Source organism: Saccharomycodes ludwigii, chromosome II, assembly GCF_020623625.1.
Source record: "Saccharomycodes ludwigii strain NBRC 1722 chromosome II, whole genome shotgun sequence".
In the NCBI taxonomy this organism is placed as follows: domain Eukaryota; kingdom Fungi; phylum Ascomycota; class Saccharomycetes; order Saccharomycodales; family Saccharomycodaceae; genus Saccharomycodes; species Saccharomycodes ludwigii.
The window spans coordinates 1,786,348-1,813,350 of record NC_060201.1 but is presented as its reverse complement, the minus strand read 5'-3'; the positions used below and the strand labels follow the sequence as shown (position 1 = coordinate 1,813,350).

Sequence of the window (27,003 nt, the reverse complement as noted above, 5' to 3'; positions counted from 1 at the left end):
GGTATCACCTAAAAAAGATTCTTAATTCATATTTTATACAGTAAACATTTACAAAAATATTACCATTTACTTTGTTTCGTCTAGTGATTCAAACAAACCAGTATCCAAGTATCAATTACCCAATAAAAGTCTATAGTTTTATAATTACAAGGTTGGAGCATAAAAACAATACGTAAAAGTACACAGATGTCAGAAACTTCGTCAATAACAGGCTCATCATATAATAAAAGAACAGCTTCCTTGGATTTAAGTTCTATATTATTAACCAATTGGCAAGCTAATGATAAGAGAATAGTTTTATTAGATTCTATGAAATTAATAATAACAGTATTATTCTATTCTTTTAAAGTGAAAAACGAAGTGCAATTATATTCTTTAAAATTAGTAGACTTGGTAGTTGATCAAACTTATTCGGATAGCATAACTTTAAGAAAATTAAATGACAAATATTCTACAACGTCGAAGTATCAATACTTTAATACGGTGTCAAGAAAAAAAAATATTGTGAAATGTCCTATATTTGGAATTGGCTTGTATTTTTTAATTAGCTGGGGTGGTAAAAATATTTTGGACTCAAAAAACATAACATTCGTGAATTTTAGCAATAAACAATTAATTGATTTTGAAAAAATTAGTTCCGACACCGTTTTCAACAATATTATAGCATCCTTTATCGAATTGATCCAAGATAACGTTAACGGAAGCTACAAAAATACTCCAATTTTAGCAAATAATAACGATTTGAGGGCTAAAAGTCTACGGAATGATAGTGCTAGTAATGGTTTCATGGATGATTTTGATTCTAGAATACTACGAGCGGAAATTGAACCACCTGAAGAGTTAGCCAAAATGATATTTCCATGGTTAGATGATTTACAAGATGAATTTCATACTAAAGACAGAACCAATTATAATTTACATTCATTAATTGAATTATTCAAATATCTCTCTAAAACTATAATTCAAGATTTATTATATATTAGTTGCAATACGCAACTAGCACCTAATCTACAGAATATTTTATTTAATGTTATTCCCGATTTTTATTCATCTAAGCATTTTAAAGAATTAAAGTTGGAAATGCAAAAAATTATAGAAGGTGTTAATCATCAAACCTCGTATTTTAATCTGTTGATTAATAAACTGGAAGATAATATGATTGATGTTTCTAGTAGGGTAAATAATTCAAACTTACAATTAAGATCCGAAATTAATGAGATGAAATTGGATATCAATGGATTAAGGGATACGATACAAGAATTATTAGTTTTGCAACGGCAAATCTGGCAAAAAATTAATGTAAATAGTGCCATTACAGCGAATGGTCAACAGCATCACCAACAACAAAGGCAGAATCAGACCACAAGCAATACAACAAATCAAAATATCACCACTACTACTACCACTAATAATAATAATAACAACAACAATAATAAGAACCTTAATAATACTAATAACAATATACAATCACATTCTATGCTTCATTCTGTCAGTGGAACTACGCCGTTATTGCTTCCTGATTCAAATAGGAATTTTAATCCGCTCTCTCCAATAGATCCCACCCAATCAAATACCTGTTTAACACCTTCTCTTGCACCTGCTACCATGTTTCCGACATTATCTACAGTGGTTGCCACTACAGCGAACACTCCACATGTTTCTAATACACCAATGAATACTCTAGTATCAATGAGTGTCCCATCTGGAAGTAACCTCAATAACAATGACAATAATAATATAAATAGGAATAATACCCTCAACACTAATAGCAACGTAAGGACTACTGCCATTCAAAACACTAATAAAGCTAATAATAATAATAATAATACTGCACTCACAAATACATTCACCTCTCAACCTATTTTGAGCAGTGATCGGAAACGTAAATTTCAATATTTGTCTGTGTCAAATCCACAGGCCACTTCTCCTAACTTTTCTGATTTTGTTACTACAAGTCCAGCACCAAGTCTAATGAATACTACTGGTAATACTATCTCTAATAATTTAAATACTGTCCGTGGCCTACAACAGTATCAAAAAAGTTTGGAAAATACAAATAACCCAATACTAACAAAGAAATTGAAGGCATACTCAGAAAATAATGCATCTTCTATTGCTTCTAATACTTCTGCTACAGCTACCGTCATCAATTCAGCTGATGAGAAGCAGCGTCAACAAGCAAAATTACAGCCAGAATCTCAATCACAGCAACAACAAGTTTTTGATAATATTTTAAATAGATCTGTGTTTCCTACTTCTCCGGGACAGTTTTCCTTACCTGCGATTACACCCGTGAGCAACCAGCTAAGAGGAGGCTCTCCTTATGCTCAGAATATTGGTTTAAGAACAAAATTAAACTCTTATTCTTCTCCCACCAATAAACTTAATGTCGTTGGCGTTGATGTTAATAACGTTACCTCAACTGTTATGTCTGGTAATGAGGATTCCAGTGTTACTTCTAATAAGAATATGCTAAATAATATTGGTAACAATAAAATTAATTCATCGCTAGGTACAATCTACGGTACGAAAATTATAAATGGAAAGTTGCTTACTGATAGTGAAAATACCACTTTTAATAATAATGTCAATAATCTTGAGGAAAATGTTATCGAAGAGGAAGAAGAAGGTGAAGATGATGAGGATGGTGATGATGAAGATATGGATGATGAAGATATGGTTGGTAATTCTGAAGAAAACAAAAATAACAATAACAGAAAGATTACGACTTCCATCACCGCTGATGGAGAACAAACAACAACTACAACCGTCATGAATACCGATGACAAGTCCATAGTTAGGCAGAAGAGAAAGTATACACGGAAACCTAAAGAAGAAGGTGCACTGGGGCCTAATTATGCGATTAAATATAAATTGTCAAGGGCAAACAAAACCATTTATGACTTGTATACAGAATGGTACTTTGGGTTGAACGGTAAACTATCAATTAAACAATTAATTGCAAAATATGGTTGGAGACGGTGGAAAGTAACTGAAGATTCACATTTTTTTCCCACAAGGAGAATTATTATTGATTACATTGAAAAAGAAGTTTCATTGGGATTTAGTAATGGGAAATTTGATATTAGTGCAATGACAAGAGATCATGCCAGAAGTATTGTCGTCAATGACTTGGAAAAATTTAGAACGGGAAATGGGCTAACTTTGAACAGTTTAAGTATGATGTTTAGAAATCTGAAACGACAAGGTATGGAGATTAATATCTATGAAGATTCTAAAAGAGTTGATGCAAATGAAAAGGTTCTAGATGACAATATAATCGTTGGTGATAACGGATGGATAATTAAGAGACTAAGTGAGGAAAATAAGAACAGGTTATGTAAGAGAAGAAATCTCACTGGTAATAACAACAACAATAATAGTACCAAAATGAATTCTAATGACAATGATACAATTTAATATTTTACGATTCCAATTTTTTTTTTTTTTTAACGGATTTGATGTTTTTTTTTTTTTTTTTTTTTTTTTTTTTACTAATGATTAACGATTTTCTTTATTCTATTTTTTTTTTTATTTTTTTTTTATTTTTTTCCTTCTTTTCTTTGGTTCTTTTAATACAATATGATAACATATAATACGTGTCAATTAAATGAATTGAAAAAAAAAAAAAAAAAAAGAAAAAAAAAAAAGCCATAAATATATATAATAGGAGTGTGCATCTAGCACAAATGGTAAACTAGTTTACACATATATGTATATAAATATTTTTATCTATATATATAATATATAATATAATTACATCTTTAATACTAAAAACAATATAGCATTAAATTTTAAAAAATTAAAGGATAAAACACAGTAGAATAATACGAAATGAAATTGAAAAAAAAAAAAAAAAAAAAAAAAAAAAATGAAATTAAAACGAATTTATGGGGGAAATAAAATACAATCTTAAATAATAATTAATGTCTAGACCGAATAATATCATGTATCAATCACTAGAATCTTCAGTTTACCCTCAATTACTTCTCGTATATGTGTTTCTGAAGTGATTTCTTCCCCCTTTTGATTATCACCGATCTTAACATATAATTTGAAATCATCTGAATCAACTCTACTGCGAACTTTTTCTGCTAATTCATCAAAATTTGTTTCACTCTTTAATAATAAAGCAAAAATATCCTCTTTATAGTAAAACTTGACTTTTTTAGGTTTATCATTAGCTTGTATGGTTAAATTTTGTAGTTGTTCAGAAATATCTTTGCCAGTCAATGTAGATTCATTATTGTTATAATTGACATCATAATTGTTATTATCAGTATTACCGCTATTGGTTACCAATATGTGTTCTTGCTCTTGCTGTTTTATTTTTTGCTTTTCCGCCAAAATATCCTTAGATCTTTCACTTTTTATGTTATTCACTTTGACAGTATTATCATTATCAATAAACTCTTTGTCAAATCTATTTTGCTTAACCTCGAACAATTTCAAAACAATTTCACATCTGGATATGTATGGGGGCAAGTTTATTAAATCTTTAACATACAGGTTTAAATCTTCTTTACGCTTCATGGTTATGGTCTCAGTAACAAAGGGAACCGGACCTGGAATATATGGAATAATTCTTTGTTGTTTTTTAGTTGTGTTTTTACCATTAGCACTTTTACCCGACTCAGCTGGGAAAGCATCCAATACACTAACTTGTAAATCATAAAAATCTTCATAGTACCTTTTTAAACTCCTCACATGTCCATCTGATAAAACACAAGCTAAATTAAACCAATATTTATTATCACTTGTTTCCAAGGAGTACGATTCAATAGCAGCATCTAAAACAAAAATTTCATTTCCAAATTCAAACTCATCTGTGCTATTGCTGTGGGCATTATCATCATCGTTATAATTATTGATAATAAATGAACTAGTTCCATCATCTGAAGGGACAAGGTTTTTACCTATACTATTATTATCTCTTTCATAATGGTAATTATTGATATTAATTCCAGTACTGTTAATTTCCAATCTGTTCTGAGGTTTTTGCTTGTGTTGTTGTTCGATAGTACCTAAGGCTATATTACTTGCTTTATATCTTGCAATGCTTTCTTTCCATTCTTTGACAGTAGGCAAACCAGTGTTATCTATATCATATCTAACATTATTTCCAGTGGCATATCCAGTAGAAATATCTATAATGCTGACAAAGGAAACAGGCACTAGGCCAGGCCCACCCAATCTGCCAATAGGCTTAGCTACAAACCATTCATGGTTATGATGTGCACAAATAAATAAATTTTCTCCAGTATGGCATGTTAATTCGTCTGACTTTTCGGCTGTAAAATCATACAATACAATAGCATATAGACTAGGTAAATTATTATTGTTATTACTGCTTGTATTACTTGAATTACCACTGTAATTTGTGTTGCTGCTGTTTATAGAGGCAACGCAGTTGGTATTATGATTAGTGGCACTACCAGTTCCATTCAATGGTAAATGTTTTGTTAATGATGATGACGAAGTATTCCTTGCCGAAACCGCGCTAACATTTCTTAGATGTGTGTCATTTGAATTATGGATGTATCCAGAACCACTATGTGTATGGTTGATTGTAGTTGGCCCAGAAATATCTGATGTTAATAGACCTTTTTTATGAGTGTCTTTTTTTGATGAAATTTTGAATCCTTTAAACATGTCAATTTTGTACACTTCAATCTATTTTTTTACAGCATATATTCCGTCTCCCTTATTTTTGGTTTTTCGATCTCTTTTTGATACTTGAAAGGGAAACCAATTTAGTTTTATAATAAATTTTTTAAAAGTTGTATTATGTAGTAATTTTATTTAAATCTTAGGAAAGTAAATGAAGTGATTCTTTTGTTGATGTATATGTATATTTACTTATTGCATAAGGATAAAAAAAAGGAAAAAACAAAAAGAGAAATAAAAAGAGAAATAAAAAGAGAAATAAAGAGAAATAAAAAGAGAAATAAAAATAAAAATAAAAATAAAAATAAAAAGAGAAATAAAAATAGAAAAAAAAAAAAAAAATTTCTTTTTTTTATTAGATTGAAACATCCAGACCTTTTCTGCTAAAAGTTAAAAAAGCATTGCGCTTTAAACCCTTCGCGAACGTTTCAAATTTGTACAAAATATACTTTTTTTTTTTTTTTTTTTTTTATTTATTTTATTGTATTTTGAACTGTTGGTTGTTTCAAAGTTGTCCTTTGCTCCGAAATATCAGCTTGACCAATATTATCCAACAAAGTTTTTATTGTTACTGACATAATACATTATATACTATTACTATTATTCAACGATCCAATTAATTCAAATTAATATCAATCCTTATATGAAATTTTATACCAATCGGTAATAGTATATATCCATAACCACATATTATGAGTAAACAGTAAAATATTATCATTTATATCGCGGAAAGACTCAATACTTAATATATTTGTACAAAATTAAAAATAAATATTTTCTAAACTCTTTCATAGTACAACATATAAACATATTTACCCTCTAGTAATACATCATCCGCTTTAACTTCTCTTACTTTCGTGTCACTAACTCTCCAATAGGGATATTTAGTAATACTTCTAATTTTTTTAAGCTTTCTTTTTAAAGGAACTGTGTTGAAAGTGTCAGATAATTCACTTGCACTAGTAACTAATACATTGGGTTCAGAATCAGCCGTTAATGTTGTTGGCATTTTAGAATGGGACGATATTGAAGCTTTTCTAGATATAAATCCAGCCATTTTTTTAATTGTTGACGATCTGTATGAGGATTGACTTGAAGTTTCCGTACTATTATCATTACTACTAGTGGTACTATTAACTTTTTCAAGTGATTGACTATTAGAGTGATTTTCTCCTACGCTATTAATATCATTGTTTTCCGAAAATTCACTACTTGTTTCAGTACAAGTAGTCCCAGTACTTGTGGAATTCAACGATAACAGACTATTAGCACGACTCCTGATCTTGTTGACGTTTTCTTTAACAATTTCATTTAAATTACTATTACCATTATTATTTAATGTATCAGCACATAATTCCAATTCAGTCTCAGTTTTTGTCCTAGAAGAAGTGCTATCAGCTTCATTATTTTGATCCTGTTGTTTTTCACAATTATTCCCCCAATTTATCACCTGCGACTTATTTATAACTTCACCTGTTAAAATATCTTTAACTAAGAACGGTTTTAGCCTGTAACACTCATAGTGTCCAGCCGAATGTGACCCTTGGTGTCTAATACACGACTTTAATTTATATTTAATAGTTTCTACACCAACACATTTACCACCGTTACCATTTTCATCCTCTCTTATAAGCTGTCTATTTACTACCAACTCTTCGTCAAACAATACATTACAATCATTCCTTGTATAACTCATACCGTTGAACATTGAACGGGATAAATGTAATATTAAAATGTCAGGACAGTCAATGAAAACAGTTTTTTTGACTATTTCAGATTTTAACTGCTTAGTTGAAAGCCCATTTTTATTGTAGTTATCAACATACTCCTTTAACAATGGCGGTAAATCATCATTTATAAAGCCATTCTCAGCTATATTTTGCAAAGCACCTAGAATTTTATCATTTTTATTGCTAGTTTCTGTTGATAATGCAGCCTTTTCATTAGCTAATATAGATTTGATTTTACATGTTAAACAAGAATAGCCTTCGATAGTTTCCATTTGGTTTTTATCCAGCATGTTACTTAATTTGTCCATTGCTTGTTGAGGAACATGTATAGAAAACATACAAAATTCATGTTTATTGATCCTTGAAGTATTGCCACATTTTAAACACGTTAAATGGTCACATAAATACCCATTTATTGGGAAATCTGGTATCACAACATCATTTGACAGAGCATTAACATTATTATCAACATAATTTCTCATCAACTGATTTTCTTTTTGTAAAACTTGCAAAACTATTTGGGTGAGTTCATGTGCGTCGTTTTGCCCGCCAGATATTTTGGCATTAAATATTTTTTCTAAAGCATGTAACACAGGCCAAACAGATATATATGATGAAGTAGTTACAATTCTTTGCAATTGCTGTATTATTGTGGCTACTTCTTTATGTAATGGAACTTCTGGCATATCTGGTGTGTCATTTTCAACGTTGGTTTGAATAACATCGTCAATGTTCTGAGGTGTGATTGTTGCTGTTGATGAAAAACTTTGTAATACAGGTCTCGTATTGGTAGCATTAGTTTTATTTTTGTTACTGCCTGTTTTGTCAGAACCATCGTGTTCATCAACACCTCCATCTTCTAACAATTTTGCCAATCTTTCATAGGTTTGGAAAAAATCATTTAAATATCCGGTTAAATATTGCAATGGTACTAATGCCTGAATGCTTGCATTAGCAAAACAATCATTACGGTTATTTATGAAGCCAATAGAATGTTTGTCATTTCTTTTACTCTTTGTGGAAGTTAAAAACATTTTGGCGTTGGTAATGTCACGATCGAAAAATAAATTTGATATGCTGGGGGAAAGTATATAAAATAATATAAATGTACCAAATGCAAACTTTGAATATTTTAGTATTTTATCTGTTTTATTTTTGTCGCCAATTATATTAACTAGTATGGAGTATATTGGGTTGAAAACGTTTTTAATGCTGTTATTTTTTGAAGCATAACGATAATAAACGGTATTGCCACACATTTTGTATTTAAATTGAAAGAAAAGAAAAAAAAACCCAAGGAATATATATATTTATTAAAAGAGATGGTTAGTCACGAAACTATGTCTTTCTATTTGCAAATTTATATTATCGGACTAGAAAAATTTTGAATTTTTTTTAGTTTATGGAAATTAAAATCAAAAATCAAAAAGCAAAAAAAAAAGAAAAAAAAAAAAAAAAAATATTGCTGCTGTTTAAAAAAATAAAAAAATAGAGTAATTGTTCCTTTCTTTTTTTTTTTATTTTGTACAATGACGTAATAGTTTTATACAAACTTGTCCAAAAAAAAAAAAAATTGTCTGGATCACAAGAGACAAATCCACATCTCGTAAATAAAAAAAATAAAAAACTAATACAAATTTGTACCTATTAAGTTAAAACGTAGATTTTAAAACATTGCATATATATATAATTTATGCTCCAATACTACCAAATTTATGAGCCCAATCCTCAAATGCCTTTAACGACTCTTTAGAAACGCTCTTCTTTACAGTTTTCATACTTTTATCAAAGTCGCCTAACTCAATTTCTCTAATTTTAGATAAATCAACATCTAATAGATCGTCTCCTAATTCCCTAATTGGCTGCATAGCCGCCTCTTTGGCCAATGTGGTTAAGTCAGAACCGGAATAGCCTTCAGTTAACGTTGCTATTATTTGGAAATCGGCATCCGTCAATGAATTTTTTTGAACACTCATTAACTTTCTCAAATGTTTCAATCTAGTCTCATAATCAGATAACGGGATATATAATCTTCTAGAAAATCTTCTTCTTGCAGCTTCATCTATAGCCCATGGTAGATTTGTAGCAGCTAATACCAAAACCCTACTACTACTTATATTAACCGCAGCATTGGTAATATCTTTGTCATCACCATTATTAAAGGAGCTATTACTGTCATCATTTGTATCCTCGTTATTTGAAGTACTACGAAAGTTATTTCTGGAAATTGCGGACCATTGGATTAAAAATTCAGTTTTGATCCTTCTTGAAGATTCATTTTCATTATCGCTTCTGGAAGTCAATAAAGAGTCTATTTCATCAATAAATACAATACTGGGTGATAACTGTACAGCTAGGTAAAACAAAGCCCTGACTAATTTTTCACTTTCACCTAAAAATTTAGACAATAAAGAGGATGCACTGATGCTGAAGAAAGTACAATGTGATTCTGTAGCAACAGCCCTTGCAATCATAGTTTTGCCTGTCCCTGGAGGCCCAAATAATAAAATACCGGTAACAGGTTCTCTTAACCCTATGAACAGATCAGGTCTTAGAAGCGGGTAAACAACAGTTTCCTTTAGTGCCATTTTCGTGGAATCTAACCCAGATATATCACTCCAGTATACTTCATCCTTGGTTACTAGTATTTCATTAATAATTTGCTTACACGCATATTCATCGACACCACCATGTAAATCATTCATTATTTTGTATAGTCTTGGGTCAGGATAATTTGGCATCTTATCCTCTGCAATATTAATTGTGGTGGTGGATGGTGTAGTTGGCGTTGAAGGAGTAGTTGGCGTTGAGGATGATTTCTTTTTACCTGAATAAAAAGAAGAATTGTTACATTCTGTGACCAAAAGTGGACGTCCCAAATGCTTATTTTGTGTATTGTTGTTATTACCATTGTTATTATTATCGGTCACCTTTTTACGCGTAGTACATGAGCGCGGGGAATGAATATTATTAGTACAATTATTGTGAGCGCCATGAATAGTATTATCATTATTATTGGTAGCAGCAGTAGTATTAGTACTATTAACAATATTATTATGTGAAAGAACTGGTGATTTTATAATAGCTCTCCTTATTACAGGCTGTTTATATTCATATTTTCCTTGTGAATAATGTTGTGTTTTTGGCTGAATAGTAGTAATAATAGGTGGATTGTGAGGTTTCATCGAAGAAAAGGCTAATGCAGCAGCATTCAGTCCGGTAGTTTGTGTAGTTAACCTTTTGCGAGTTGTATTAGTAAACGGTGGCGACTTAGGCGCTGGAAAGTTGGTCCTTGCCGATCTTATAGAGTCTATGCTTTTTCTCTGGGGCTGTTGTTGTTTTGAGATATTGGTATTGGCACTTTTTTTAATGGCACTTCTTTGAGAATCTAAAGATTTTCTTTGAAGTAGTTCTTTCTCTTTTTCCATCTCCTTTAAAATATTCATTTCTTTAGCAACTTCCATTTTAACAGCCTCCTTAATTATAATTTGTCTTTGGTCTTCCAGTTTTTTTTGATCTTCTAATTTTTTCTTTCCCATTTCCTCCTCTTTTAGTTTTTTTTCCTGTTTTAATCTCTTAATTTCGTCTTCTTCTTCTTGCTGACGTTGTCTTTCTTCTCTTTGTAAACTTAATTTTTTTTTTTTTTGCTTTCTCCAATTTTAACCTTTTTCAATAGTAAGCTCAATCTATTGTGCCGAATATTTTCAGTTGCTTTGTAGTTCCCTGTTTCATTAATATCATTGGTATTATTTTTGTTGATATTTGACGAACGATAAGTCGGACCCGAATTATTGGGCTTGTCCTTTTGTTTTAACATATTGTAAGCTTCCTTGATATCATGCTTTAAAATTCTCAAATCATTGATAACTTCAAGTTGTTCTTCATGCACTTTATTAAAACTATATAAATTATTGAGTTTATAAGTAGTTTCTATGTTTTTAACTGCATATTTCATATAATCTAATAAATTACTTAGTATCTTGATAAACTCTGCATTCTCATGTTGCTGTTTTATGCTCAGATCTTTTTGAATGTTATTAAATTTGGATTGAGAAATGTTGTAAAGTAATTTAATAGATTGCTCCAAAGTGAAAGAAGATGGAATGACAAATTTTTCCGATGACATTTGTACAATATATATATATATATATATATATATAGTTAGATGACTCTGCTCTGACCTTTTTTTGGTGTTATTTTCTATAGGGGGGTATTTTAAAAAAAAATAAATAAATAAAATAAAAATACGAAATGTCAATGGATGAAGGAAAATGAATGTATAACGGGTTGTTTAACCACGAGGATATTATTTTATAACGATAAATAAATATTAATGCTTTGGGTTAAATAATCTTATTTGTAATATATTTTTTTTTATTTTAGATAATATTGTTGAATCTTAATAATAATTCATATACAATTAAAAGTGAAAAAATGGATTTTTTGGGATATTTTAATAATAATGAAAAGAGTCGAAACGAAAAAAGAATAGCCTTTCAAAACATCAAAAAAAATAATATAGCGAAAATAGAAAAACAAATAGAAAGAGAATAGAGAAAAAAAAAAAAAAAAATAATAATGATAATAATTATAAAAAAAAAAATATTGCAAAAAGAAAAAATGTGTTTTTAATGAGAAGTAAAATCCGCTTAAGCAGAAATATACATGCTATAAAACACTTTCAAGTTTTATATAGCTTGATTTAGCAAGAGTAACTTTGAAACTTATCTTGGAATGAATCTTTTAGTATTGGTATTATAACAACTTCCATTTAACACAAGAAAAAAAAAACCCCTTAATGAAACTTAAGTGATTTGGATCAGATTTAGCTTACCCATGTAACGTTAATGGGCCCATATTGCGTCTAAACTATGATATACCCTCTTCGTTAAATTTTTTTTACAGATATTTATACAAATAAGTTTCATATTCTATATAAAGAGTAATCAAGATACTATTATTGATTATATATATAATTACAAAGACTCATCATTATCTTGATTTACCCTTTAACCATTAAATATAATGGTACTAATAAAAATTTTATGTACACTTATTCAAAGCATATCAATGTCACTAGCATCTTCCATATCAATATCATCATTATTCTCTAAATCAATAATGCTATCATTATCATAAAACGTATTACCTTCATCCTGCCGTATTTCCGAAATCTTTGAATCGCTATTAATATTTTTAACAATACCGCCGATATTATTAGTAAACCAACTTTTCGCTATATTATGTACATTGTACTTTTTTTGATACCATTTTGACCATATTTGATAAATAACACTAGCCATACAATACCATTTAACCAATTGCATAGTCAAACCTATTAATTCTGATCTGAATTTTTCAATAAATTGTTGTCTATCTGTATCATACAAGGATAATATCCCTTTTCTATTTTCATCATTGTTGATCGATATTTCGTTATTATTTAATAGTTTATTCTTCAACGTTTCTAAAACGGCTTCATTGATGACAAAAGAGGGATTTGAAGTGGCTTTGGATGATAATAACGCGGAGGAAGTTCCACCAGTTATCGAATTCAGACTTTTTTTAAATATTTTGTGACTTTTGTTATTAGCACTACACTTATCTATTGATAAATCCTCGAAATCTTCTATTAACCTTTGTCTTTTGTAATTCTTAATGCTTAAATGATCATAAGGAGAAATAATTGAGTTACCACCATCAAAAGTGGCATTTACAATATCATTTTTGGAATTTAAATAGGGTTTAATTAATTCTGGAGAGTGGGGTCTTTTCATACTTTTAAACTTTTTCATATTTTATTTTATTCAATTAATATTTATAAAGGTATTGTAAAAATATAATAATTTTGAAAAAATCAATACACAAGCACCTAAATGAATTGTTAATTGACAACTAAAAATATGTTTTTTTTTTTCTTTTGTTAAATATATATATATATATATATATATATATACATGTATGGTACTATTATAGCATTAAAATTTACCGACTTTTTTCCATGCAGATTTCAATCAATAGTTGTTAGTTGTCGTAGTATTAAGATACTAACAAGCTTTGTGATTAATTTTATAAAAAAGTAAACCCTATTTTATAATTTGCTTTTAAGATTTTGGAATTTTCTAGAATAAAAAGGGAATGTCCGAGTATGTTAGTAGTCCATGATATTTTAAAAATAGCGATGATTCGTATAAAAGAGATAATTAAATTATAGGCTTTTTTTTTTTTTTTTTTTTTTCTTTTTTTAGTTTAAAAAAAATTTTATTTTTAGAAAGAGAGGAAACTTTTAAATTTATGCTTTTCTCTCTTACTTTACACTTTTTTTTTTTTTTTTTTTTTTTTTTTTAACTTTGTACCTAGTAAAAAGGGGCTGGTACTCATTATATATCTAGTATTCGTTTGAAATATTGAGGTAAGTACATGTATGTATATATATATATATATACACTTTCTCAACTGAAAATCCAGATAGATAAACTAAATACACTCTATATCTCCCCTCCCACATTTATTGTCGTTTATTCTATAAATAGGTGGCAAAATACATAACTTGGAAGAGAAGAGGGAAAAATACATTTATACAGAATAATAAAGGGAAAAGAGACGTACAGTAATGTTTCATACACCACCTATAGATAACACTCGATATGATCTGACACAATCAATAAAATCATCTTATTCTTCTTCTAATAATGGTGATTCAGATGATATTTTATCAACAGATACTGGAATAACCACTAATTCAAATTCATCAAACACGTCGCAATCTGAGATTACTAATGGGACGGTTACAAAATCTAAGGACACAAAGGTCAAGTGTACTGAGGCCAAACAACAAAAAGAACTTAAACAACAGGGAGAGGAAATGAAAAAAATGGAATCAACTTCAAAAGAAGATGATACAAGTGACACAAATAACAAAAACCTAAAAATACCAGATGAATTACCACTCGAATTAACCCGTTTAATGCAACTTTTTATTGAAGATTTAAAACAACCCAAGTACGACAAACCTATTAGTATAAACCAATTAGCTGGATATTTTCAAAAATTTTATATTCAGTTCCACAAAGCTGCAACAAACTATTGTGATAGTAAAATATCAGGTATTCCGCCTGCTACCACCACTCAAAGTACTACTTCATTATCCATATATTCCCCATTTGGGTTTATGTCTGCTAAGGATCATTTAAGCTCAGGATTAAGCGGTATATTTGGACGTAGTAGGAGTAGCAGTAATGTATCAATAAATAATAACGATAATACAGTTACCACAGTTACTAATAACCCCAGAGTTAGCAATAACAATACACAATTAATGTTGTCACCATCTGAATTAGAATATAAAAAAACTTGCGTCAAAAAATATATGGAATTATTAGAAATGGATTTGTTTCACATGATAAGCCTATTAGATACCAGTGCAGATGAAAAACAGCCAAACTCAAAAAATACTACTCATACAAAATTTAGAACATACGCTTTATTTAGGAATAGTGGGAATTATATAGATTATGATCGGCTATTTGATGAAAAATTATGGGAATTGCATAAGATATACGAGAAATATGATCTAAGTGATTTTTTGCATATGAGTACTCCTGAATTTGATAAATTAAAAAACGATACTGACACTTGTCAAGACGAACAGGAAAGTGCCATAGATATGAAGAGTCCCCATGTTTTTGAACGAATTTTGCATGAATTAGTTATTGATAGACTGTCACCCATAGAAAAAATGAGTGCTTTATTTCAATTACAAGATGAAATTTTGAAAAACTTAAATAACCCGGGAAATGACGAATTACTATCATCATTAATATATGTAATTATAAAATACCCGAAAAAACATATCTTTTTATGTTTCGAATTTATGAAGTTATTTAGGAATAAAAGTAGTTTAGTGGGTAAAGAACTATTCACTTTAACGAATTTAGAGGCAGCTCTCTATTTTATCAGTGATTTAACAGAATTGCCCAATGGTATTCCCTCAACCGATTTATTCACATTTAGGATATCAGATGCTATTAAAATACCTGTTTTTGGTGAAGATAGTAATGATGGTGAGAAATTAAGGGATGCTAATAGTGATATTCATATAAGTTTCAGCGAGTTGAGCTTGCAGAATATTATAAGTGGTATTACTACCACTGCCACAGCCACTACCTCTTTTAACAATAATAATAATGGTAATAATAGTACTTCTACTACTACTACTGGTGGTGGTACTGTTGCTGCTGCTGCTGTTACTAACAATAGTACTAATAACAATACACTGAACAATAACTCTGCAGGTATAAGAAATAGATCACTATCTAATTTAACGTCATTAAAATCCGTTCTAGGAAGATTATATAGCAGCCCACCCCCAAGCACTTCAAACACTCCGATATCTAAAGTAGATATACCAAAATCTACTTCTAACCATTCACTAAAATTAGATTTTACAAATACTAATACTATTGATAGTCAAATCGCTGAAGATTATAAGAAATTCCAAGGGCGCGATTTTGATAGTCTAAGTATTTCTGAGTTAAGGGAGGTATTTGAAATATATCAGATGTTGGTTCAATGAGTGATAGGTAACGAACTAAGAACCACCAAAATTGTTATGACTATGTAGCTATTTATATAGTATGTGATCGTTATAAGCAATGTGAAAAATTATTATTATTATTATTATTATTATCATCATCATTGTAGCCTCTTTTTCTTTTTTTTTTCTTTTTTTTTTCTCTTTCTTTCTTTTTTTTTTTTCTTTTTCTTTTTCCTTTTTTTTTTCTTTTTTTCTGTTTTAATTTTACTCTTTATTTTCCATATATTAACTTATCAATGATTTGAATTAATTTCTGGAACTTTTTGGTATCGCTTAAATATTTCTTTTTAATAAGCTCCCCAATTTCTATAATTTTATCTTTTGTATAGTCCAAACTTTTTGATTCATTTTTCAAATAATCAAGTACCTTTCTTTTAGTTTCTGGATTTTTTGTCTTTGATCTTAATATGTTGTAAATAAAGGAGGAATTTTCTCTCTCCAACTCATAGTTTATGCCATGAATTATTGGGAATGAAAATTTGCCTTCGGTTATATCTTCTGCAAAAGTACCTTTATTGATAGAAACCTCCGTAGTTTCAATTAAGTTTAAATAATCATCTTTGACTTGATATAAGATACCTAATAAATTACAAAAATGCACATTTTCCTCGTTTTGTTTAATATTTTCCTCTTCAGGCCTAATGTAGCATTGCATTAATTTGATAATTAACCTAAATAGTCCACCCGTTTTGTTCATAACCATGTTATAATAATCAATTTCTTTGGGGATCAGGTCTTTTACACGTATCATATAGTCCCTCCAGTATATATCCAAGCCTTGTCCCCTATGTAAATTCAATAATTCTTCATTAAAAATCTTAATTATTGTTAATAATCTTAAATCGTTACGATCGATTAATTTATTATAATCAATTAATAATTGTAATGCCTCAAAATAAGCATAGTTTGCGCTATTTAAACTTCCAGCAATACCATAGACCAAGTGACAAGTTTTTAAACCCCTTCTCTGTTCTGAATTATCTTCAATATCGTCGATAATTAAGCTTGCATTATGTAATTTTTCTGCAACTAAACATATTAATTCTACTTTATCTGGGGGTAAATGATAATATATCTCATTAAAATTTTTTATTAAAAGAGTTCTAAAATTTTTACCACTAGTGTTATTACTTAAATAATTGTATGGCCTAGTAACCAGTTCCTCTAAATCTTTATTCCAAAGCGGAGCATTGCAGCATATTTCATCCAATAATTTTTCATTCATAGTTTAATGTCTATTACTTATTTGCTGGTACTATTTATTATTGTATAAGTATATGTTAATAGAATTATAAGATTTTACCTGAAAGGTGAGGTTACCTATTGCTTGTATCATCCAGCGTTATTTCTAAAATCTACATTTTTTTTTTTTTTCCAAGCCTTTATAAAGGTAAAAATTTGCCGAAAAGTTCGTAATGGATACTATCGGACATTTACTATTCGGATATAACTTTTTTTTTTTTTTTTTTTTTTTTATTTTTTTATTTTTCGTTCTTCATTCAACCTTTTTTTTTTTTTTTTTGGATTATTATCAAATTCAAATTATTAAATTAATCAACAAAGACTAAAGAAAAACGTTACTGTTCAAACAAATCCATCAAATTGAACGGGAAAATATACAGTGAGCCTAGATTCAATTAGCCATAATATTACTGTCAAATCTATAATTCTGAGAAAAAAAATACAACTAAATACATAATGGATAGAGTGCTAATTGATATGGTTTTTGATATCCCACCAATTACACGACTATGGGCTATAGGAACGATAATATTATCTATCTTGAGAAAAACAAATATAATTGATTACCACAAAACAATTAAATATTCATATGAGTTATGTTTTGGCAAAAAACAATACTATAGACTTTTTTTTTCGTTATTTGATTATGGAACATTTGATTATTTGTCAATTTTAAGTATAACTTTCTCAATAATACATTTGAGATCATTAGAAAGAGATGTTTTCGCCACGACAAGCAGGTATATTTCCACGATATTTTTGCTACTTTTATTTGTCGTTCCAATGACCAAATATTATGAGCCTCTATCATCGGTTGGCTTAATCATACAGGAAAATTTGATTTACTATAGATCGAAATGTGTTAATGAGGAAATGCTTCAGTTTCAAAATGTTGCATTTATCAATATGTTTTTTTCAATTTTCAATAAGCTGATGATTTATAGGAAAGGCTTTAAATTTGGAACTATAGTGATGGACTTTTTACCAGGACATTTGATATTTTTTTTTGACAAAGCCATTAAAAAGCTATATAATGTGGATATTTTTGAACCCCCTAATGAAAGATTAAGTAAATATATTCAAAAGAAGAAGGAAAGGGAAAAAGAAGAACAAGATCGTCTACAAGGTCGTCTACAAGATCCTCAAACCAGCAATGGCAACTGAAGGTTTGAATAATGAGTAAATTTCGTCTTTCTTTATATATATCAACATTAGTAAATTCTATTATATTATGTTTATAAAAATGGTATATTTTTTTTTGAAATATTTTTGTTTCTCTTCATGGCCCATGCATCAAAATTAAGCTTGTTATTTATGTATTTCTCAGTATTTCCACCTTTATTAGTATTTAAATTATTGTTGAGCTTATCTTGGTTCAATTTTTTGCTTAAAGCAAAATTTAATAGTATGGCATCTTTTTCTCTTTGTTCTTTAGTATATGTTATATTAAGTAAGTCTTGGACATCTTTTGTGTGTAAGCCCTTATCGTTATCGAGTATCATACTTATGTGGCTTATGTCTATATCGTTTAAATTTGATGCTATATGTTGAGTTAATCTATTACTCACTGATATATTTTCACTAGCATTTAATATGTCGTGTATAACATCTAAGTTCCATGGGACAACTGTAGATTCTTGGTCCAAGGATAAATTTTCATGTTTTGCATCAGCCAATTTATTAAGAGTTGGTATAAATTGATCACTTATAAATTTGAGTATTTGATTATTTTCAGTTCTGGACGTTTTTATGCTTTGGATTAAACTTTGTAAGTTGCTGGATATTTTCGATATATTTGATATTTCGCGGATTGAAGTTGAATTATTAGCTTGAAATAGAGGTCTTTTAAATTTATCATTATATTTCTTTCTCTTAGTGATGCCTGTATGTTTTGATTTTCTAGCAAAAACTTTGACAATTTTCTCTTTGTCAGCTTCCTTATGAATCGTAGTTGTTGTTTTACCATCAATCTCATCAATTTTATTGTATTTTCGATATTTTTCTAATCTAGCTAAAACCTCTTTAGCGGTCTCTACGCTTCTGCTATTAGTAGTAATGGTGTTAAGGGTATCAATAGCAGGACTGGATTGTTTGCTGTCATTATCATCGTTTATAATGGAGGAAATAATAGTTTGCTCTTCTGATGTTTGGGATCTTCGACTTACCTTTCTAGCTGGCATCATTTAATAATATTATTGTCGACAATCTTCTTTTTAACTTTTGGTATCACAGGCCTTTTTCAAGTTAATTTCGATTTTTTCCTTAGAAAAAAAAAAGAAAAGAAGAAAATTTATTTATTTATTTATTTATTTATTTATTCATTTATTCTATTTTTTTTTCATTTATTCTATTTTTTTTTCCTGATTGTAACATAAAAAAAAAAATGGAAAAATGCACATACAAAAGAAAAAAAAAATTATATGTAAATAATTTTTTTTATACAGAAGGAAAGAAGAAATGTTACAATTGCAACAGCAGCGTCTTTTTACATTTAAAATTGCAACAAAAAATAAACAACTTTTTAAACTTTATATCTTTAATTCACATAATCCATTTGTATTTCCATGTACTGTCCTTTTATATCATTCCTTATCTAATTCTTTTTCTTTTTTTTTTTTTTTTGGTTGACTATGATACTCCTAAATATACTTTATTGCTTTGAAGATAGTAATGCTACTCAATAAATAAGAAACATAAACATATATATATATATATATATATATATAAGAGATTAAAATAACCAATATATATTTACTTATTTTCACAAATTTTACAATGACTATGAAAGATCAGATAACAATATCAAAACCAATGACATGGTATGAAATTAAAAGTCACATTGAAAAAGGTGACATTAGCATATTCAATCGAACCCCTGATGTAGCAGAAAAATATCATAAACATAAAGAAAATGTTACAAGAAAGGGTTCCAATTTAATGGAGTTTATGGTTAAATATAAACTGCATTGGGATTTAAACGAATTGCAAAAACTAAGTGAAAAATACCCTACTGATAAGGACAAAATTGACGCTATTCTGAGTGATAAAAGTTTATATACCTTAATTGTTAACAATTTCCCGTATAACTTTGATCATAATGTTTACCATTTATGTTTATGGTCCAAAATCTATATTCCTTTGTATATTGATGTAGAAAAAGATGATAGTAGAGATTATTATTCTAAGGATCCAGCCTGTCAATTGAAAATTCAAAAATTTTGGCAAATGAACTTAGCTGAATTAATTAGTGAGTGCGGTGGTTCGAAAAATGTGGATTATTGTTGGTTTATTAATTATCCCAATTTGCAAAGTATAAGACAAATTTCGCATATTCATATTTTAATATATATTGATAAACACAATGTCCCTCATGCTGATGAACTAATTACTAAATTGTTGTTAAAAGATGGTGGTGATACATCAGTAGTTGTAGCTTAATTCGTTTTTTTGTTTTTTTCTCTTTTTTTATTTTTTTTTTTTTTCTTTTTTCTATTTTGTTTTAAATATTGAAATACAGAAATTTAGCATATCTATATATGTATAAATTAATGCTCTCCACATAATCCAAACTGAAAATAAAATAAATTTATTATTAAACATGTATAAAGTGAAAATAACATATATAAATATAGCAGATAAAAAAAAAAAAAAAATCTCTATATCATTGGTTTACAATATATTATTAGTTGATGTTGAAAAAAGTTAAATATCCAATTTAATTCTAATTGCTTTTGTATCAGAATAATTTGCCAATGCCTCCACACCCATCTCTCTTCCATAGCCACTTTGTTTAAAACCTCCAAATGGTACACCGTGGTGAAAAGAATTATAATCGTTAATCCAACATGTACCGGCATGTAAATATTTAGAGACATATAAAGCAGTATTAATATTTTGGGTCTCTATACCAGCACCTAAACCAAATTCACTGTCGTTTGCCATAGTAATCACCTGTTCAAGAGTATCAAATTTAGAAATAGTTACGATAGGACCAAATATTTCTTCTTTCACGATTCTCATGTCTTCTTTAACATCATAAAAAATAGTTGGTCTAATAAAGTAACCTTTAGTGCCAACTCTTTCACCACCAGTTAAAAGCTTAGCACCTTCCTTCTTACCTATAGCGATGTAGTTCATGATATTATCAAATTGGGATTTACCGATGATAGCACCTTGATAATTTTCTGGGTCGAATGGAGAACCAACTTTAATGTTTTCTTCCAAATGTTTCTTTAAACTGGCAAGTAAATGGTCATATATACCGCTTTGGACATAAATTCTAGAACCAGATGAGCAAATTTGACCAGCATTTTTGAAAATTCCATTAACTAAATTATCTAAAGTAGTTGGCATTTTCGCATCGTTGAATACCACATGAGCACTCTTGCCACCCAATTCTAAAGTAACTTTCTTTAGATTAGATGAAGCAGCCTTTAGTGCAACATCTTTCCCAATAGTAGTGGAACCAGTGAATGCAACTTTTCTAACCTTTGGATGATTAATAATGGCATCACCAACAGATCTTCCGGGGCCCGGAATAATATTAACCACTCCTTTGGGAAGACCGGCCTCTTGTACAATTTTGGCAAAAAACAACGCATTCAATGGAGTTAAACTAGCAGGCTTTAAAACAACAACATTACCGGTGGCTAGAGCGGGAGCAACCTTCCAGGATAACATTAGCAAGGGGAAATTCCATGGTATAATTTGGCCACAGATACCTATTGGTTCTCTAACAGTGTAGTTGACATAGCCATCACCACTCTCGATAGTTCTGCCACCCAAACAATTATCACATTGGCCAGCAGCAGATCTCACATAGTCAATAGCTACAGAAACATCGCCTGCGGATAGTTCCAAAGTTTTACCATTATCTGTGGATTCAATAGCAGCAATTAAATCTTTTTTTTTTTCCATAATTTCAGCAATCTTGTACAAATACTTACCTCTAACTTTTGGATCACAATGAGTCCAAGACGGATTGAAAGCTTTCTCAGCAGAGTTTACGGCGTACTCAACATCGGCTTCTGTACCGCTGAAAACTTCACATATTTGTTCTTCAGTAGAAGGGTTTTCAACTTTTATTTTAGAAGAATCTTGAGATTTAATGAACTCGCCGTTAATAAATAAACCAGTTGGTTGGTTATAAGTGACACCATTCGGTAAAGTAATAATAGCTTCGTCAGCTTTTTCAATTATATAATTCTTTGTGCTGTCTGGATTAGCTGGATATTTTTGTTTTGAATAATGTAAATTGTTTTTAAGATTCCCTGTTGTTGATAATAGTCTTTTATTATTAATAAAAGAAAATTTTGCTGTAATAAAAAAGGTAGAACTTTTTAGTGATGTCGAAGTTCTAACCAAATTCCTTGCATTTTTCGGTAAAATCATTTTTGCTTTACAATGTTCTGAATTTCATCAACAGTAGGTCATAATTGTTAGTAAAATAGAAGTTTTCTATTATTGGTCGTGATAATACTCATAAAAATTAGACGAACTTATAGTATAAAAATGACAATTTGTTCTATGATATATATATATATATATATGTATATGTTTTTTGATTTTGAAAGTATTCCTTCTTTGAGTTTTGACAACAAAAATTGTGCATGTGGTATGTGTGTTTATAGCCCTTGGTTGCCAAAGTTTTTTGGGGTATGTAAAATAAATATTTATTATTTTTACTCTAATTACATTTGAATACGTTCTTTTGTTCTGTAAGATATATATATTATGTTTAATTTTTTTTTATTTCATTCTTTTGTTCTAAATATTAAGATTCAGTCGACGATTCCCACATTCTTTCTTCATTTTCCTTTTAATAGATAGAATCATCCGTTTATCAAATGTTTCTTTATGTATATATATATATATATATATCTGTATGGTATTGCTAGTGTTAATATAAAATATTACGTGAGATATAAAAAAAACATACTAGCTGCGATGATTTTTATTTTTATCGTAGGGCGTTATATTAATAAGTGTTAACAACGATTTAATTTAAATCTAATTAGCAATTGTTTCTTTTAGATTGTAACTCTGTTTTGAGATACAGGATGAGGTGAATTAATTTGAAAACAAATGATTAGAATGGATTGCAAGTGAACATCTAAAAGACTAGATTTTATCCAGGAAGGTAAGAGAAGGAAGAATGAAAGAAAAAAAAAAAAGAAAGGAAAAAAGTCACCTAATTATATAGGCAACCCAAATTGAAATAAAAATACAAATAAAATTTATCATTCGAAGTCATCAACTTATTAATCATTTTTATTTTCCGTCTTTTAATTTTTATTATTAATATTGCCGAATATTTTTTCAAATCGGGTTCCGTTACCGGTACTTTTTTTTTTGTTGCCGCATTGAAAAAGTATATGGAAATTTCGTACAGTGCCATCTCATTCGATTAATTAATCCTTTTTTTTTTTTGTAAGCCGTTACAGAAATTCACGTAAACATAGAAGTAGCTACCCTCAAGAAAGAAAGCATTAATTAATATAATATTACATTGTCAGTAACGTGTGTCATAAAGTCATGTTATAATGATAATATATTATATATATGTATATGTATACAAATAAATGCAAATGTAATGAAAAGCTACTTCATTATTTTTTTTTTTTTTTTTTTTTTTTTTTTTGTTGTCTCTCTTTTTAAATATGTATATGTATATCAATCAGGTAGTTGAAAAATTATATATATATCAATTTCTATCCTCACTTTATTATGAATTAGACCTAAGATGTCAAACGTTCGTTATTCAAGCACTCCTTAAAATTTCTTATAAAAATCTCCTCCCAGATAAACACCAGTTTATTAATAAGGTAGAATAATAAAGTTTGAAAAAAAAAAAAAAAAAATTATAATCTTTTTCCTTCCCTTCTCTTTTCCCAATCATACATTTCAACAAAGCCCAGGTATTCCTAAATACCTTTTAGCATTTTTAATATTGTAGCGGCCATAACATATTATACCCGATATTATATCTTGTGTGCAAGTTCCTCAGGTACTGAATTTTGTTGTAAATTTGACGAACAATCTTGATAGTATTACCAGTAATGTTTGAATTTTTATCACGACCATTATGACCATTGATATAATCAGGTCTTTCAGCATTCAAATCTCCAATATAATCCTGTAATGTACATTCGATAGTAAAAATTTTATTGCCATTGTCATCAGTTTCCTCTTCCAATTTAAAATTATATTTTGTATCATCATTTTGGAACAAAACAATTTTACATTTAATGCCTAGGCCCAACTCAATATATCCGCTCTCTGCAATACAATTTTCTGTGGGCAATAAAAAAATCGGTTTTTTTAAATTAAACACATTTTCCAAGTCTATATCATCCATATGATAGACTTGGTTTAAGCCTAACAGTATTAAGAAATCGTATAAGCTACCTTTGGTACCCCAATTTGAATCTTTGCTCATTCCTGAGTGCATAAAATTATAATAGAAATGGGTATCCGTACTGTTAACAGTCGTCAAATCCTTTGCAATTTCTCTGCAATGTGTCAAAATCAAATATTTAACATTTTGTTCTTGCAGCCATAGACAATCCCTCATTATTATCTGTTGTAAAAAACTTAATTTATTACCCAAAACCTGGAAAATATCTAGTACTGTTAACTTTTCCAAGTTCAATTGATGGACATTGTGATGATAACCCGTATCACTAAAATAAATGGGTTGGACACGTTCTTCGTCATCTAACAGCGACCTTGTCGAATAAGTCTTGCATAAACTACTATATGGTTGTAATTGTTGCTTTTTAACCAATTTAAAATCATCACTCAAAGAAACACCACTTAAATTCAATGTAACTAAATTGGGGCAATGATTTAATAAATGCAAAACATACCCATATGGCAAATCCTTATTTAACCGGTATTTATGCAAAAACTTATTTGTATATGGATGTTTTTCTTTAAAAGGTTGATAATTTAACTTAGTAACAGTTTCTTGACATTCTGGTATGGAATCATTCTTAACACTAGCTTTCTTGCTTCTATTGTTGCTACTTTTAATATTGCTAGTGATGTTATTATTAGATTTTAATAATTTTTTTTTATTAGGATTTTGTCGCCTCTTATTTTCATTAACGTTATTGTCACTACTATCAAGGGAAGCAGTAGTAGAATTACTGTTGCTATTATTTTTCAAAAACATTTGCAAAAAACTTCTTGAGGTGTTGTCCAAACTGTTACTCTTCTTTCTGTTAATACTACTCTTAGTAGTATAGTTTTTGGTAATCACATCGCCATTATTCGACGCATTGCCACTACCTATATTAACACTAGCATTGCTATTATTTGCGTCAAACCTCATTAAAGTGCTAACGGTGTTACTTCTCTTTTTCCTCATGTGGCTATTAGTTGCTGTGGCAGTAGAATTAGCGATAGGGCCCGATACAGTATTTCCCGCACCAGTAAAAGAATTGGTTGAATTCATTGAGGAAGAGGTAGAAACTTGCGTCAGATTTGTACTAGTTGACATGGCACTTTGTTTAGAATAAATGGATGATGCTATTGAATTTGTTCTTGTTCTTCTAATAGAAAGGTTATTCCCTGCACCATTAGTGTTGCTCGTGCTTGAAACAGTGGTCAATTTATTTGGATTGTATAGTGGATCGTTTCTTAACCTCCAGTCTCTCCATCCAGCATAAGCTAAATTTGTAGAATCTTGCGACGGACATGAACTAGAAGACTCGGCGCTGGCATTGTTAGTGTTATTGTTTTTATTTGTAGATGGTGCAGGAGAAATTTTGATTTCACCATTTTGTAGATTGGAAAAATCTATAACACGCACTAATTTACCATTATCAGGATGAGATCTTAAACTTGTAACCAACTGTGCCACTCTGTATGTAGACTTCAAATTAATATTTAAATATAACACCATTTTAGAAGCGTAATAAAACTTTTTACAAACGTATAAACAGCCAACAACGGTTTTATAGGCATCATCTTGATTCTGATCCACATTCAAAACATAGAGTAAAATTTTGGATATTAACTCAACTGGTAACTGATTAATATCTTTATAAGAGACCTTTTCAACAATTTTCTTCCTTTGATAACGCAATGAAAACTTTTTCAAATGTAATATACCAGTACCACCGTTATCATTATTTTTATTGTTGTCATGATGCCCAGATGATGAGCTTTTTAAAGAAAACAATGAAAATGTGTCTTCATTTTTATTAGCAGTAGCGTTATTGTTATTATTTTGCAATTTACTGAAGAAAAATTTTTTATTACTTGGATTTTTCGACTTAATAGAGGAATCTGCAGTAGTGTTTGTAGCGGTTGTTAATAAGCTAGAGGTATCCAAATTCGTACTGCAGTTTTTAACCTGGAGCGTAGAATTGGTAATTGTTGTTTCGTTGGATTTCAGCTTAAACAAAGGTTTATGGGTAGAGCTATGAATTGTGGATAAATTGCAAGGGTTGCAGCTGATTGTGGTAGTAGTGGATAATTCAGGTTCCGTTTTATTGGTATTTTCCCCTTCTAAGTTATTGACACCATGTTTCTGTTCGCTTGTATCTTTTTCTCTAACTCCTTCGCCAATAACATTTGTGGTAACAGTAGCTTCCGGTTTAACTGTGGATAATGAGTCATTATTAGTGACATTAGGAACAAGTCGCAAAACTGTTTCTGTCATAGCTAGCCTTTTTTTTTTATATATTTTGATAAGAACTTGAATTAGTTTTTACACTAAGTTGTCTTATTTTTTTGTGATATTATAAATGCTATTCAACA

General features: G+C 29.3%; 12 protein-coding genes across 12 annotated transcripts; 4 read left to right on the top strand and 8 right to left on the bottom strand.

Moving 5' to 3' along the window:
• Positions 1 to 186: 186 nt before the first annotated feature.
• GCR1 (transcription regulator GCR1) lies at positions 187 to 3,420 on the top strand (the record flags this gene model as incomplete). The annotated part of the gene is made up of 1 exon (XM_046080816.1): positions 187 to 3,420. The coding sequence occupies one exon, from the start codon at positions 187 to 189 to the stop codon at positions 3,418 to 3,420; it is 3,234 nt and encodes a 1,077-aa protein (XP_045936126.1).
• A 525-nt stretch (positions 3,421 to 3,945) lies between these two features.
• Positions 3,946 to 5,652, bottom strand: BEM1 (phosphatidylinositol-3-phosphate-binding protein BEM1; the record flags this gene model as incomplete). Its single annotated transcript, XM_046080817.1, has 1 exon — positions 3,946 to 5,652. One exon carries the CDS (start codon positions 5,650 to 5,652, stop codon positions 3,946 to 3,948), a length of 1,707 nt encoding a protein of 568 aa, XP_045936125.1.
• Positions 5,653 to 6,445: 793 nt separating this feature from the next.
• UBP16 (putative ubiquitin-specific protease UBP16) lies at positions 6,446 to 8,431 on the bottom strand (the record flags this gene model as incomplete). Its single annotated transcript, XM_046080818.1, has 1 exon — positions 6,446 to 8,431. The coding sequence occupies one exon, from the start codon at positions 8,429 to 8,431 to the stop codon at positions 6,446 to 6,448; it is 1,986 nt and encodes a 661-aa protein (XP_045936124.1).
• Positions 8,432 to 9,088: 657 nt separating this feature from the next.
• Positions 9,089 to 11,523, bottom strand: YTA6 (putative AAA family ATPase YTA6; the record flags this gene model as incomplete). The annotated part of the gene is made up of 2 exons (XM_046080819.1): positions 9,089 to 11,048; positions 11,165 to 11,523. The coding sequence occupies 2 exons, from the start codon at positions 11,521 to 11,523 to the stop codon at positions 9,089 to 9,091; spliced, it is 2,319 nt and encodes a 772-aa protein (XP_045936123.1).
• Positions 11,524 to 12,454: 931 nt separating this feature from the next.
• Positions 12,455 to 13,192, bottom strand: SCDLUD_002009 (uncharacterized protein; the record flags this gene model as incomplete). Its single annotated transcript, XM_046076876.1, has 1 exon — positions 12,455 to 13,192. One exon carries the CDS (start codon positions 13,190 to 13,192, stop codon positions 12,455 to 12,457), a length of 738 nt encoding a protein of 245 aa, XP_045936122.1.
• An 818-nt stretch (positions 13,193 to 14,010) lies between these two features.
• Positions 14,011 to 15,972, top strand: MUK1 (guanine nucleotide exchange factor MUK1; the record flags this gene model as incomplete). The annotated part of the gene is made up of 1 exon (XM_046080820.1): positions 14,011 to 15,972. One exon carries the CDS (start codon positions 14,011 to 14,013, stop codon positions 15,970 to 15,972), a length of 1,962 nt encoding a protein of 653 aa, XP_045936121.1.
• A 232-nt stretch (positions 15,973 to 16,204) lies between these two features.
• Positions 16,205 to 17,218, bottom strand: BTS1 (farnesyltranstransferase; the record flags this gene model as incomplete). Its single annotated transcript, XM_046080821.1, has 1 exon — positions 16,205 to 17,218. One exon carries the CDS (start codon positions 17,216 to 17,218, stop codon positions 16,205 to 16,207), a length of 1,014 nt encoding a protein of 337 aa, XP_045936120.1.
• A 473-nt stretch (positions 17,219 to 17,691) lies between these two features.
• DER1 (derlin) lies at positions 17,692 to 18,399 on the top strand (the record flags this gene model as incomplete). The annotated part of the gene is made up of 1 exon (XM_046081374.1): positions 17,692 to 18,399. The coding sequence occupies one exon, from the start codon at positions 17,692 to 17,694 to the stop codon at positions 18,397 to 18,399; it is 708 nt and encodes a 235-aa protein (XP_045936119.1).
• Positions 18,400 to 18,470: 71 nt separating this feature from the next.
• Positions 18,471 to 19,418, bottom strand: SCDLUD_002005 (uncharacterized protein; the record flags this gene model as incomplete). Its single annotated transcript, XM_046076877.1, has 1 exon — positions 18,471 to 19,418. The coding sequence occupies one exon, from the start codon at positions 19,416 to 19,418 to the stop codon at positions 18,471 to 18,473; it is 948 nt and encodes a 315-aa protein (XP_045936118.1).
• Positions 19,419 to 20,010: 592 nt separating this feature from the next.
• On the top strand, positions 20,011 to 20,673 carry HTC1 (Htc1p; the record flags this gene model as incomplete). Its single annotated transcript, XM_046081554.1, has 1 exon — positions 20,011 to 20,673. One exon carries the CDS (start codon positions 20,011 to 20,013, stop codon positions 20,671 to 20,673), a length of 663 nt encoding a protein of 220 aa, XP_045936117.1.
• Positions 20,674 to 20,937: 264 nt separating this feature from the next.
• Positions 20,938 to 22,626, bottom strand: ALD6 (aldehyde dehydrogenase (NADP(+)) ALD6; the record flags this gene model as incomplete). The annotated part of the gene is made up of 1 exon (XM_046080822.1): positions 20,938 to 22,626. The coding sequence occupies one exon, from the start codon at positions 22,624 to 22,626 to the stop codon at positions 20,938 to 20,940; it is 1,689 nt and encodes a 562-aa protein (XP_045936116.1).
• A 1,552-nt stretch (positions 22,627 to 24,178) lies between these two features.
• On the bottom strand, positions 24,179 to 26,905 carry COS111 (Cos111p; the record flags this gene model as incomplete). The annotated part of the gene is made up of 1 exon (XM_046080823.1): positions 24,179 to 26,905. One exon carries the CDS (start codon positions 26,903 to 26,905, stop codon positions 24,179 to 24,181), a length of 2,727 nt encoding a protein of 908 aa, XP_045936115.1.
• Between the last annotated feature and the right edge of the window lie 98 nt (positions 26,906 to 27,003).